The sequence below is a fragment of the Amblyraja radiata genome, chromosome 13 (assembly GCF_010909765.2).
Source record: "Amblyraja radiata isolate CabotCenter1 chromosome 13, sAmbRad1.1.pri, whole genome shotgun sequence".
Classification (NCBI taxonomy): Eukaryota; Metazoa; Chordata; class Chondrichthyes; order Rajiformes; family Rajidae; genus Amblyraja; species Amblyraja radiata.
In genome coordinates this window covers 38,652,895-38,666,746 of record NC_045968.1, presented here as the reverse complement: position 1 = coordinate 38,666,746, position 13,852 = coordinate 38,652,895, and the positions used below count along the sequence as shown (strand labels likewise).

The 13,852-nt window shown below is 41.9% G+C and overlaps 2 protein-coding genes across 3 annotated transcripts in view; one reads left to right on the top strand and one right to left on the bottom strand.

Moving 5' to 3' along the window:
* med12l (mediator complex subunit 12L) overlaps positions 1 to 13,852 on the top strand; it is a 586,849-nt gene that overhangs the window by 378,665 nt on the left and 194,332 nt on the right. The gene's annotated exons all lie outside the window — the stretch shown is intronic.
* On the bottom strand, positions 5,478 to 6,554 carry LOC116980102 (P2Y purinoceptor 14-like). Its single transcript, XM_033032210.1, has one exon. The coding sequence runs from the start codon at positions 6,504 to 6,506 to the stop codon at positions 5,478 to 5,480; it is 1,029 nt and encodes a 342-aa protein (XP_032888101.1). The 5' UTR covers positions 6,507 to 6,554.

Sequence of the window (13,852 nt, the reverse complement as noted above, 5' to 3'; positions counted from 1 at the left end):
TGGTCCTGTGGTCCACACAGCCAAGTTGGCATACGTTGTGGAATTGACAGTCCCATGGGAAGATGGGAAGTTGAAGAAGCTTATGAGATGAAAAAGACCAAGTACTCTGAACTGGCAACTGAAGCTTCCCAGAATGTCTGGAAAACCAAGAATTTCCCTGTCGAAGTGGGATGCAGGGGATTTGTTGCTACATCTATGACCAGGCTATTAAAGAAAATGGGGGTGAGGGGTCGCTCCCTCCAACAAGCAATCAATTCATTATCAAGTTCTGCAGAAAAAAAGCAGCAATTGGACTTGGATCAAATGGAGAGACAAGAATTGGGCTGCAAGATGAGACAGGAGGGTATGGAATTGAAGGGGGGTGTAATTGGGGCGCCAGGTATCACCGTTGAGCCCTCTGGAGATGTTGTGGGCTTATCAATTAAACGTCAAAGAAAGAGGGTGCCCACCTGATGATCCCGATGACTTACCTACCCTACCTTTCACCACTCCAATCCCACTGCAAATAGCAAGAGTGCCGATATTACAGGGATTGAAACATCAAGTCCTATTAGCTCTACTGTCACATATACAATGAAAAACATTGTTTTGCATGCAATTCAAACAAATCATTCCGTACATAGTACCACCAAACCATTCTTGGGCACAACAGGTAGTGCAAAGAGAGAAAGGAAACAGTGTGCTGAATATAGTGTTACAGCCACAAAGAAAGTGCATTTAAGAGACGCATCCAAAATCAGTCCCCCGTTCCTGCGTTCTCCCCTCATCCCTTAATTCCATTAGCCCTAAGAGCTAGATCTAACTCTCTCTTGAATACATCAGTATGTATGTATGTAACAGCACGAGTGGTGGTGGAGGCAGATACGATCATGGCGTTTAAGAGACTTTTAGATAGGCATTTGGACATGCAGGGGATGAAGGAAGTGGATCATGTGCAGGCAGAGGAGATTAATTTATCTTTGCATCATGTTTGGCACATTGTGGGCCGAAGGGCCTGTGCTGTACTATTTTATGTTCCATGTGTATTACTAACAAAATTAGAAAGAATAAAATGGAAAAATTCAATGGAAAATAGTATAAATCATCTACTCAGCAAAGCACCAAATCTGCTGTTTTCATTCTTACATGTTCATATTGAAAATTGAATTTAGTGGTAAAAGCAACAAACTACTATTTATTTGCATTTTATCTCAATGTTTCAGGAATGCAACCATTATTAAACGTTTTAATGCAGAATATTTAAGACCTATTTACATGCATGTAAAGTTTGTGTGTTGGCTTTTTATGACAAGATTTACCGATATTGTTAGCAGCCATGTGTTGTTGTTAATGCATGCCAGTGATAAAGTTTTCAATCTGTTGAAATTGCATTTACCCATTGCATTGGGTGACTCATGAGTTTGCACATCAGGGAGGTTAATCGTGAATCTATTCTGGGTGAGACCAGATATCAACTTACCAAGAAGAGCATTCATTTGGTTTTCATCTCTTTGTTTGGGGAGAGGGAGCGAGAGAAGGACAGAAAGGGAGAGAGAGAGAGACAGACAAAAAGAGACACTGAGAAAGAGAGAGAGAGAGAGGGGAAGGGGTTGGACAGACAGAGGGATAGATAGAGAGAGAGAGCGAGAGAGAGAGAGAGAGAGAGAGAGCAGTAGAGACAGATATGGATCAGGAGAGAGAGAGAGAGAGAGAGAGTGAGAAACAGACCAAGAGAGTGAAAGAGAGAGCGAGAGAAAGAGGAACCAAGAAAGATTAGAGAGACAGACTGAGAAAGAGAGACAGACTGACAGACCAAAAAATAGGGAGACTATTCGAGAAAAAGGGAGAGATGGACAGAGAGAGAGATGGGAGAGAGTCTGACTGAGAAAGGCTGAGAGAAAGAGAGACCGAGTAAAAGAGAGAGAGAGAGGGAGAGAAAGGCAGACAGAGAGACGGAGACCAGGAGAGAGACTTTACAGGCTGCATCTATTTTCAATTCCAAAAAGCATTCTCTCTACCATTGACTTGTATTAAAATATTTACTGAAATGTTTAATAATAGAGAAAACATGTTTGTTCCCCTCTGAACAATTCAGTGGAAGAATTAAACTGATTGCATCTCCTTATCAATTTTAATCTATTTTGTAGAAAAATATCGTTCTATATTAGCAAGCTTTGTTGTTAAGAACTGCTTCCCTTTCACAACTGAAATGTAGCTTTTTGGTCTTTTTGGTTTGTTTGATCTGGGCTTGGGAAACGACAACATGATAGAAGTTGATTAAATCAGTATCTTTGGGGTTTGAATATTTCTTTGTTGACATTCTTCTTCTTCTTATCGAGTCCACACACAAGATTAGAAGTTGTTCAGCCAGAGCTGAACACACTTCTCGGCATCTGCACAATGGTGTCTGTCTTGCGCTTCTTGTGCTTCTTGTGCGTGGTGGTGGAAAGGTTGGTTGAAACAGGGCCGCGACGTGAACGCTCTTTCCTTGGCCCCTTGTTGACATTGATTAGCTGTATTGCAGTAAATTGGTCATAGGAGGAGTTAGTGCATTAGTCCCAATGTGATCTTCAAGTTCAAGTTCAGGTTTCAGAGGGAGAGAGAATTTAGAGAGAGATACAATGTGGTAACAGCTCTTCGAACGACCGAGTCCACACCGACCAGTGATCACCTGTATTCCAGTTCTATCCTACACACTGGGACAATTTACAGTTCAATGCAAAACGCGGATTCCGTTATGCCTCTCGCAGTATAATCCGCTCTATCATCTTTGGGTAATCAGTGTTGTGGGGGTGTGTGTGTGTGTGTGGGGGGGGGGGGGGGGGGGTGTGTGATATAGCTCATCTATCACCGCATATTTTAGTTAATTTTATTGTATATGTTTTCCCCCTGTTTCTACCCATTTCCCTCCCATCCTTCCTCCCCAGCCCCCTCCTTTGCGCAGTTTCCCTTGCATTATATTGTGCAGTTTCTCTTGTATTGCTTTAACACACACTGTGCACAAAATTAAATTTAACTTATATATAAATATAAATATATATGAATGTGTGTTTGTGTGTGTGCCTGTGTGTGAGAGGCAAGTTAGAGATAAATAGATAAAGTTTCTTCTCATGGATCAGAAGCATGAGACTTTGACTTTGATTTAAAGCATCACTATTACTTTCTTTATCTTATTTGTCAGATGATGTACATCAACCATAAAGGCAATTTATTTATAATTATATACATATAAATATATGCATATATATAAAAATATATTAATTCATATATATATATATGTGTATACAAAGCTGCACACAAAAATATGACATATGGGGTCAAATTTCAAATTCCTTGACAAGCGCTTTATTGGGTTCATGACTAACATAGTATCAACAACAAATATAAGAAAAGATAGCACATTGATGGCAAGTTTCCAAAAAAGGCATCAGAATACATTTTGTGTAACGGTTGTCGCTTGGTGTCCACCAACGATCGTTTCTCACAGTAAGTGCACGTATTTGCATGCAAATTACCTTAATCTTCTGAGGAAGTGGTGTGTTTTCTTGGCGATAGTATCAATGTGTTTGAACCAGCACAAATTGTTGGTAATATTTACACTAAGGAACTTAACTAAGTCCAAATCCATAATGACTGCACGTAACCAGGGTAATGTTGCTAAGAACTAGCTGAGGTAGGCAACTTCCTCAGCATGGATGAGTTGAGGTGAGGGGTCTTTTTATTTAGTTGGTTTATTGTTTATTGTCACGTGTACCGATGCGCAGTGAAAAGCTTTTTTGGTGCGTGCTATCCAGTCAGCGGAAAGAATATACCTGACTGCGATCAAGCCATGCACAGTATAGCGATGCAGGATATAGTGAATAATGTTTCTGGAGTAGAGGCTTAGAAGAGTGGAGCGATTGTAATGAGTGATTGCACATCACTTTTAGGACCAGCACGCTGTGAGTCACCTGGCCCTTCAGCCCATTAAGTCCATGCTGACCTACAATCACCCATAAACTAGTTCTATCCTACACACTAGGGACAATTTACTGAAGCCAATTAACCTACAACCGGAGCACCTGAAAAAAAACAAAGCGGTCAAGTGGGACAACGTGCCAACTCCGTACAGACAGCACCCGTAGTCAGGATCGAACCCTGGGTCTCTGGGGCTTTGAGGCAGCAACTCTACTGCGGTGCCACAGTGCCACCCTCTAAACCAGTGCTTCTTAACCTGGTGAATGGTTCACCCAAGGGCAAATGGAATTATTTTGGGGTGAATTAAACAAGAGGGGTGAATGACTTAATTTATTCAGATGTTTATATATTTTTTCTATGCTTAAAAAAGGCATTGCCATTAAAGTGATTAGTAAGCTCTTATTAGTTTTAATGGCAGTTGAGCTGGAAATTTGATTTTTTTTTCCTCTCTTCCTATGGTTATCTAATTTGAAAGTAGCAGGATATTTCCCAAATTTACTGTAATATAGCCTTTTAGGGAAGACCAGACGAGCTAGTGGGATTATAAATTTAAGGGCCTGTCCCACGGGTATGCGACCTGCATGCGGCAAGCGCGGCCTAAAGGGCCGGTCCCACCAGCATGCGCCTGCATGCGGCAAGCGCGGCCTAACGTGGTCGCTTGAGCCGTACGGCATGCGGCAAGCGCGACCAAACCAGAAGCGGGAGCGGGAGTGGGAGGTCGAGTGAGCGACACGGCGTTGAGGCTGCTGTGGGCCGGCAGGCCGTTGCAGCGCGGAATTTTTAAACACAGTCAGTTTTTCGGAGCCCCGCGCTATGTCGGCTCAAGCAACCACGTTAGGTCGTGCTTGCCGCATGCAGGCGCATGCGGGTGGGACCGGCCCTTTAGGTCACGCTTGCCGCATGCAGGCGCATGCGGGTGGGACCGGCCCTTTAGGTCGCGCTTGCCGCATGCAGGTCGCATGCCCGTGGGACAGGCTCTTTATAAATGGCAACACTGGAGGATCGCCGTAGGCAACTGTTGAACTGTAATTTTACTTTGTGTAGCAATTTAGCTGCCAAAGTTGATATTTGGTGATATTGTGAGCTTTTGTCGGGGAGAGTTATAGAAAGTTATATTAGTTGGATACTAATTTATTAAATCACATACTCAATGGTTTTTTGAGCTAGTTTTCCAAGAAAAAAACTGCAGTAATCAAAGCCCGAAAGGGTAGGATGGGGCTGAAGCCCAGTGTTTTGATATTGTAATGTTTTTTTATCATTCTAATAGAATGAATGATTTTCCAACTCCAGTGGTAATTAAACTTTTTTTTTTTTCACTCCAAGTTTTCTTTACATATTTTTAGGATGTTCAAAAAGTTGAACAAAATAAACACTTAAGAAATTAGTTAATTTATCTTTTTTACACCTGTGACAAAATAAATTATATATAAAATCATACACAAGGGAGAATGACGAAAATTGCCAAAAAACATAAGAACATTTAGTTGAGGGTAAATGAAATTTTGTGATAAAGACTCAAGAGTGAATGACACTGAAATAGTTTAAGAAGCACTGGAATCGTGGTCTTGATAAGAGGCATTACTTGACTGTGCCCTATTCCTAGCGTCATCCATTTTGACCGCCTTGTTTCTCTTAATTCTCAATGTTCGGCGCAGCACTCTGGTGAAGGACTTGCACAGAAGAAAGTAGATGATGGGATCGAGGCAAACGTTAAACGCGCACAGAAGCAACGTGGCCTCCTTGGCGTAGTACAGTCGGTTGTGTGTTGTACAGCCGCTCTCCGCTGACCGGATATTCGCGTATGGGATCCGGATAACATGGTAGGGCAAAAAGCAGATGAAGAAGACGGCCAAGATGCTGAAAATGTTGCGATTAGCTTTCTTGATCACCGTGCCGGAATTGTTCTGGAATTTTTGGTTGGACCAGTACAGTTTCTTCAGGATGGCTAAGTAGCACAAAGTGAGGAGAGCAAAAATGATCCCGAAAATAACTTCACAATTGATAAATACAATTTGATGCCAAGTCTCACCCAGCTTGCTCTTCAACTTCAGGCAATGTGCTGCAGTTTCCACTGCGGCGTCCTTGTTGGTTAAAATGATATTTGGCAAGGCGAAGCTGATGATGAAAACCCAACAGCTCACACTGACGACCTTGGCGAACTTGACTTTCTGCACACTGAGGCTTTTGCGTGGCTGCACGATCTTCAGGTAGCGGTCAAGGCTGATCAGGCCGAGGAATATTATGCTGAGGTACATGCTGCTGTAGAATATCACGGCAGAGTAGCGACATACAAAGGCTTTCAGCTGCCAGGATCCAAGGTTGGATTCGGAGAGGATTTTAAATGGAAGCGTAACCACCAGCAACATGTCAGCTGCCACGATGTTCATGAGGTAAATTGTAAAGCTGGAGCGGTTAGGAATCTTGTAGAAGATACAAGCAGCCATTGTGTTCAGCACGAACCCTCCAAGGAAGACAAAGCAGTACAAGATGGGTAGGATCACTGTGATCGCAGTGGGGTCAAGCAAATTGCGGCAGCTCGTGCTGTTGGGAGCAACTGTGCTGTTGGTCATTGCTAAATGAATGCAAGCAAAGTAAGAAGTTAGGAACTGTTAAATTCTCTGCAAAAATTTGAATATCACCAGGGCTACCAACATTGGGTGAGAGTTGGGAGTGAGAAATTGCGAGCCCGAGGGAGCATAGCGACCGGGGGGGGGTGGGGTGTGGGAGGATGGTGTCCCCCCTCCCATTAGTACGGAATTTGTGCATTTTTCAGCTTGAAATTGTGCAATATGGTGCAAACTGTTGCGAGTCTTTTAACCAACACTTGAATGCAATATATATGCTTTAAATTGGATTAGCTATGAATAAGGTTAGAGTAAATTACATTCCTAATTACATTCCACAGTATGGTAGGGAATTCCCCCCAGCAGGTAGGGTACCTGAGACATGTTGGCGGGTGTGGGCAAGTTGCGCCGAAGGGCCTGTTTTCCAACTGTATCACTCTATGACTACATTATACCTCCACCATGCATGAATGCTTCAAAATCAAGTGATCGAGTTTTATTGCCATATACCCAAGCATAAAAACATAGAAAATAGGTGCAGGAATAGGCCATCGGACCTTCGAGCCAGCACTGCCATTCAATATGATCATGGCTATTCATCTAAAATCTGTACCTCTTTCCTGTTTTTTCCCTATAACCCTTGATTTCGTTGGCCCCCAGAACTAAATGTAACTCTCTCTTGAAAACATCCAGTGAATTGGCCTGCAGGCAAGCAGGATGCTTTCTCCAACCACCCCCATTTGGTCCATGCTGGTCACCTGGGCGAATTTGGCACAGAGACTCTCATGGCAGCGGCGTAACGTGTTCAACGCCTCCGATGCCCCGGGACTCTTGCACTGAGGCTGCTCCTTGGCCGGAGTTGCAGTGAGCGACTCGCCAGCCCAGCAAACACTCGCCAGCCCAGCAAACACTCGACATCCCCGCTCCCCGTCCGCACCTGTCCCCGCGGCTGCTTCTGCTTCCAACTACCGTGGCAGTTGATATTAGTTTTGAAATTTTCGTTGATCACAGAATTTCTCACGACAGAGCGTGAAAAATTTGTGATCAGTGTGAGAATTTGGCAAAATGCGTGATTCTCACGCTCAGTGCATGGGAATTGGGAGCCCTGCCTCTATAATCCCCCTATCTCCCCCCCTCTCTCTCCTCCCCCCCTCTCTCTCTCCCCCCCTCTCTCTCCCCCTCTCTCCTCTCTATCTCTCCCGCTCTCTTTCTCCCCCTCTCTCTCCCTCCCCTCTCCCTCCCATTCTCTCTCTCTCTCTCTCTCTCTCTCTCTCTCCCCCTCTCTTTCTCTCCGTCTCTTTCTCTCCCCCTCTCTCTCCCTCCCACCTCACTCTCCCCCTCTCTCCCCCCTCTCTTCTGTTCTCTCCTCTCACCCCCTCTCTCTCCCCCCTCTCCCCTCCCTCTCTCTCTCCCCCCTCTCCCCTCCCTCTCTCTCTCCCCCCTCTCCCCTCCCTCTCTCTCTCCCTTCGCTCTCTTCTCTCTCCCCCTCTCTCTCCTCTCATCCCCCTCCTCTCTCCTCTCTTCACTTCTTTCTCCATTCTCTCTCCCCCTCTCTCTGTCCCCCTCTTCCTCTCGCTCTCTTCTCCCTCTCCCCTCACCTCACTCTCCCCCTCTCTCGCCTCCTCCCTCCTATCTTTCTTCCCCCTCTCTCCCTCCCCCTAACTCTCTCTCTCCTCTCTTTCCCCTAACTCTCTCTCCCCCCTCTCCCTCCTCTCCCTCTCTCTCTCCCCTCTCTTTCTCCCTCCTTCTCTATCTCCCCCTCTCTCTCTCTCCCCTCTTGCTCTCTTTCTACACACTCTCTCTCCTCTCTCTCCCCACTCTCTCTCTCACCTCTCTCTCCTCCGTCTCTCCCCCTCTCTCTCCCCCATCTCTCCCCCAATTCTCCCTCCCACCAAACTCCCCCCCTTGCTCTCTCTCCCCTCTCTCTCCCCTCTTTCTCCTCACTTTCTCCTGTCTCTATCTCCTCTTTCTCTTTGCCTCCTCTCTCCCTCTTTCCCACATTTCTCTCTTTCCCCCTTCTCACCCTCTTCCCCCTCTCTCTTTTATCACCCCTCTTTCTTCCCCATCTCTCTACCCCTCCCTCTCCCCTTCTCTCCTCCCCTCTCTCCCTCTCCACACACCCTCTCTCCCCTCTCTCCCCTCTCTCCTTCCTTTCTCCCCCCTCTCTTCCCCCCCCCCCCATCTCTCCCTTCCATCCCTCTCTCAGTCCCGGCTCTCCAACACCCGCGGCCCATGCAGTTTTGTATGACTTTTTAAATTTTCGTTGATCACAGAATTTCTCACGACAGAGCGTGAGAAATTTGTGATCAGTGTGAGAGCGTGAGAATTTGCCCAAATGCGTTATTCTCACGCTCAAAGCGTGAGAGTTGGCAGCCCTGCATTAGTTTGCTAAGCACCTTGTTGTGTTTTTAACTTTCCCTCTGATGATAACCCATTTGTACCAAACAATTATAATGCACAAGCAATTGAAACTCATCACTTACTTCAGTCCTTGGGCCAATATAGTCTTTCCACAGTTTCTGCTCCACCTTTGCCCAATTGCTACTTGTGCGAGTTAGCACAACGCTCTCCCTTCAGAAAATCGGCTGAGCAGATTAACAACAGATAACATGTGGCAATTTTGACACTCTTGAACCGTCACGAAGCTTGAGGAAGTTACTATTTACTGACATTTGAGTGCAGAGCACATGAATTCTACCATCCAGTGTTCACGAGCGCTTGCCAGTAAGTTAAGATGTGCGGATGCTGGAAATCAGAAACGTAAAATACAGAAGATGCTGGAAACAATCAGCAGGCCAGGCTGCATGTGTGGAGATAGAAACAGGGTCAAAGTTGTTGTAATCTGGGGCGTGATATCTGTGATGGCAATGGAAGCAGATTGAAAAAGTCTGGTGGAGATGTTTAGTTTAGTTTAATTACATGTGCACTAAGGTACAGTGAAAAGCTTTTTTGTTGTGTGCTATCCAGTCAGCGGAAATACTATACATGATTACAATCAAGCCATCTACAGTATACATTTGCAGGATGAAGGGAATAACGTTCAGTGCAAGACAAAGTCCAGTAAAGTTTGATTAAAGATAGTCCAAGGGTCTCCAAGGAGGTGGATGGTAGCTCAGGATCACTCTCTAGTTGGTGATAAGATGGTTTACTTGCCTGAAAACAGCTGGATAGAAGAGTAGCTCGAAGATCTGCCTCACAGCTCGAGAGACACAGACACAAAGCTGACCGCTGGTATTGTCAATGTGAAATTTGCTCGGTTCTTCCTGTGGGTTTCCTCTCTCATCGCAAAGATGTGCAGGTTTGCACGTTTAATGGACACCAAATTACTGACGTTGATTCACACAATGAGGCAACAAGTTGTAAAGTTGTAATAAAAAGGAACTGCAGATGCTGGTTTACACCAAAGATAGATGCAAAATGCAGGAGTAACTCAGCGAGTCAATGCAGCATCTCTGGAGGACATAGATAGGTGACATTTCGACACCGGACCCTTCATCAGACTGATCAGTCACCAGGATCAGTGGTGGGCCTTCTGTTGGTTGTCAAAGTGTCACACAGTTGCACAATGTGAAGCAGGCCCGTTAATGCAATAACACACAGGTAAATAATCAATAATACAATAATTTAACTATTATAATACTCGCTAACAATAATAGTCCAAAAAACAACATTTGGCTGTACAACCAAATCTATAGAAGACATCACCCTCTTTCCTTTCCACGTTCTTCCCAGCTGTTATCAGGCAACTGAATCATCCTATCACCAACTAGAGAGCGGTCCTGACCTACCATTTACTCACTTGGACTATACTTGGACTTTGCTAGCCTTTATCTTGCACAAAACGTTATTCCCTTTATCCTGGTACACGGTGGACGGCTTGATTGTAATCATGTATAATCATGTATAATCATGTATAATCTTGGTTTTAGCAAAAAAAAAAAGTAAATTGTCCTTAGTGTGTAGGATCGTGCAAATGCACGGGGTGATCGCAGATCGGCATGAACAAAGATAGGGAGCTGGGGATGGAGGCATCTCATGTCTGGCACTTAGCTCTGTTATGGTTGTTGAGTCTGCATGCATCCTTGGTCTTGCCTTGCGAGGTGGTGATCTGTACATGTCCCATGGTCTTGACGTGCTTGCACACAAACCACGAACTGCAATTTTGCCTTGCTGTCTCCTACTTTTTTTTTTTTTGTTTTTTGTTTTTTTGTTTTTGTTTATTTTATTAGAAGTTAATACAATACAAAACAATACAGTGGCACCTAATTTTAGGTGCCAACTATGTCATACCGTAATCCATTCCATGTACAACCTCTAGTTTTATGTTGTGAGAAGGAAGTAAGCAAGACAAAAAAAAGAAAACAATAGAAAGGGGAAAGAGTGGAAAAATAGATGGTAGAGAGTAGAAAAATGTGAAGTGTGTATATAAAAAATAAAAATGAAAAAAGAAAAGGTGGAAAGTAGAAATAGAAGAGAAGGCCCCTTAAAAGAAACATTTTCAAATCTATATTCGGAGATGTAGATCTATCCACGTCATGAACTGAAATCAGCAATCCTTATGGTACCGCTGCATCACATGATTCCAAAAAGTCGATGAAAGGAGACCAACTCCTTAAGAATTGGTCATATTTATCTATTAGTCGGAGTCTCATTTCTTCAAGGCATGCTATGTCCATCATATTCCTAATCCACATTTTAACAGTTGGTATGGTTGTATTTTTCCAAAATTTAAGTATCAATTTCTTTCCAATTATTAACCCATAATTAAAAAAAACATTTTGGTCTTTATTTAAATAGGTATTTTCTCCTATTATTCCAAATATAATCCATTCCATTTTGGGTTCTATTCTTGACTTGAAGAGCTTTGTAAATATATCAAATATATCACTCCAAAATTTATTCAACTTTGTACATCCTACAAATGAATGTGTTATATTAGCGTTTTGAAACAAACATTTATCGCATCTGGGAGAGACGTTTGGATAAAATTTATTCAACCTCGTTTTTGAATAATATAGTCTATGTAATAATTTGAATTGAATTAAATTATGTCTTGTATTAATAGAACAGTTATGTGTATTCATCAAATACTTTTCCCATCTATCCTTCGAGATCTTTATCATTAGCTCATGTTCCCAATCTTCCCTTAGTGCTTCTGTTGAGGGTGATTCTCTATATAATATATTATTATAAAAGTATGATATTAATTTTTGTGAATCAGCCTTAATATTCATTGCTTCTTCTAAAGGGTCTAAAAATATAGTTTGAAATCTATGTGTATATTTCTTCATAAAGTCACATACCTGTATATATTTAAAATATTGATTATCCTTCAATTTAAATTTTAATTTTAATTGTTGAAATGATAACAGTTTACCCAATTCATACATATCCCCTACTTTCCTAATCCCAAGTCTATCCCATTGTTGATATGTGTTGTCGATGAGAGAAGGTTTGAATGCGGGGTTGTTCAATAGTGGGGTTAGTACTGATAAATTATTTAATTTCAAGGATACTTTTATTTGTTTCCAAATTCTTATTATATTGTGAATAATTGGGTTCTTCTTATATATTATACTATTCAATTTTATCGGTGAGAGCAGGATCGTTCCTATATCGTGCGGATAGCACTCCTCTTTCTCCATTCTTATCCACTCCAACAGCTGAGTGGAACTATCCAGCCAGTACATTATGTTCTTAATATGCACTGCCCAGTAGTAATACATAAAGTTAGGTAATGATAAACCCCCAACTTCTTTAGATTTGCACAAATGCTTTCGTTGAATTCTATGTGTTCTGTAATCCCATATAAAATTAGTGATAGTGGAATCTAGTTTTTTGAAAAAATATTTTGGAATATATATTGGGATCGCTTGAAACAAATATATTAATTGTGGTAAGAAAGTCATTTTTATAGCGTTAATTCTACCTATCAATGAGAGCGGTAGTGTTTTCCAAAATTTAATCATATCATTCAGTTTATTTAATAGTGGTATAAAATTGGCGCTAAATAATGATTTGTGTCTTCTCGTAATTTGAATACCCAGATACTTGAATTTTTCTGTTGAAACTTTGAAGGGGAATTTTAGTAAGTGTCTCGAATCCTGTGGTTTTAAAGACATAATTTCGCTTTTATTCCAATTTATTCTATATCCTGAAAAAGAGCCGAATTCCTCAATTAGTGTTAATAAGGTGGGTATACTCGTTTGTGTATTAGTAATATATAAAAGAATATCATCAGCAAATAATGAAATTTTATTCTTTGAATCCTTAGTGTTATATCCGTGAATATTCGGGTGATTTCTAATCTTTTCGGCCAACGGTTCTATCATAAGGGCAAATAGCAATGGTGATAAGGCACACCCTTGCCTATTACCCCTTGATAAGTAAAATTTTGGAGATAGCGTATTGTTAGTTAATATTCTTGCCGTAGGTCTATCGTAAAGTAGTTTAACCCATCTAATAAAATTCTCTCCCATATTGAATTTTTGGAGTACCTTGTATAAATACTGCCATACTACTTGATCAAATGCCTTCTCTGCATCCAGCGTGACAACTGAAATATCTTCATTGTCCTCATTATGAGAGTACATTATATTGAAAAGCCTTCTCAAATTATTAAATGATTGTCTTTTGGGTATAAATCCCGTTTGATCCGTATTTATTAAATTGTTAATATAATTATTTAGCCTTCTAGCTAGAATCTTTGCTAAAATTTTCTGATCCGTATTTAGTAGTGAAATAGCTCTATAAGAACCCGGTTCATCTAAATCTTTATCTTTTTTTGGTATAAGTGTTATTGTTGCTTCTGCTAGGGTTTCTGGTAGTTTATTTTCGGTATAAGCCTGCGTGTATAAATTGAATAATCTTGGTATAATTGACTCCTGAAATCTTTTATAAAATTCATTACTAAAACCGTCTGGTCCTGGGGTCTTCCCATTTTTCAGTGAGTTTATTATTTGTTTTATTTCTTCACTAGTAATCCGTGCTCCTAATTGCTCTTGTTCTAAACTATCCAATTTTGGGAGCTTGCAATTATCTAAAAAATTTGTGATTTGTAATTTGTAATCCTGTATCTGTACACGGTGGACGGCTTGATTGTAATCATGTATAATCTTGGTGTTAGCAAAAAAAAAAAGTAAATTGTCCTTAGTGTGTAGGATCGTGCAAATGCACGGGGTGATCGCAGATCGGCACGAACAAAGATAGGGAGCTGGCGATGGAGGCATCTCATGTCTGGCACTTAGCTCTGTTATGGTTGTTGAGTCTGCACGCATCCTTGGTCTTGCCTTGCGAGGTGGTGATCTGTACATGTCCCATGGTCTTGACGTGCTTGCACACAAACCACGAAC

What these genes read in the sequence shown, in the direction of transcription:
- LOC116980102 (XM_033032210.1), bottom strand. Translation starts at nt 6,506, where the DNA reads ATGACCAACAGCACAGTTGCTCCCAACAGCACGAGCTGCCGCAATTTG.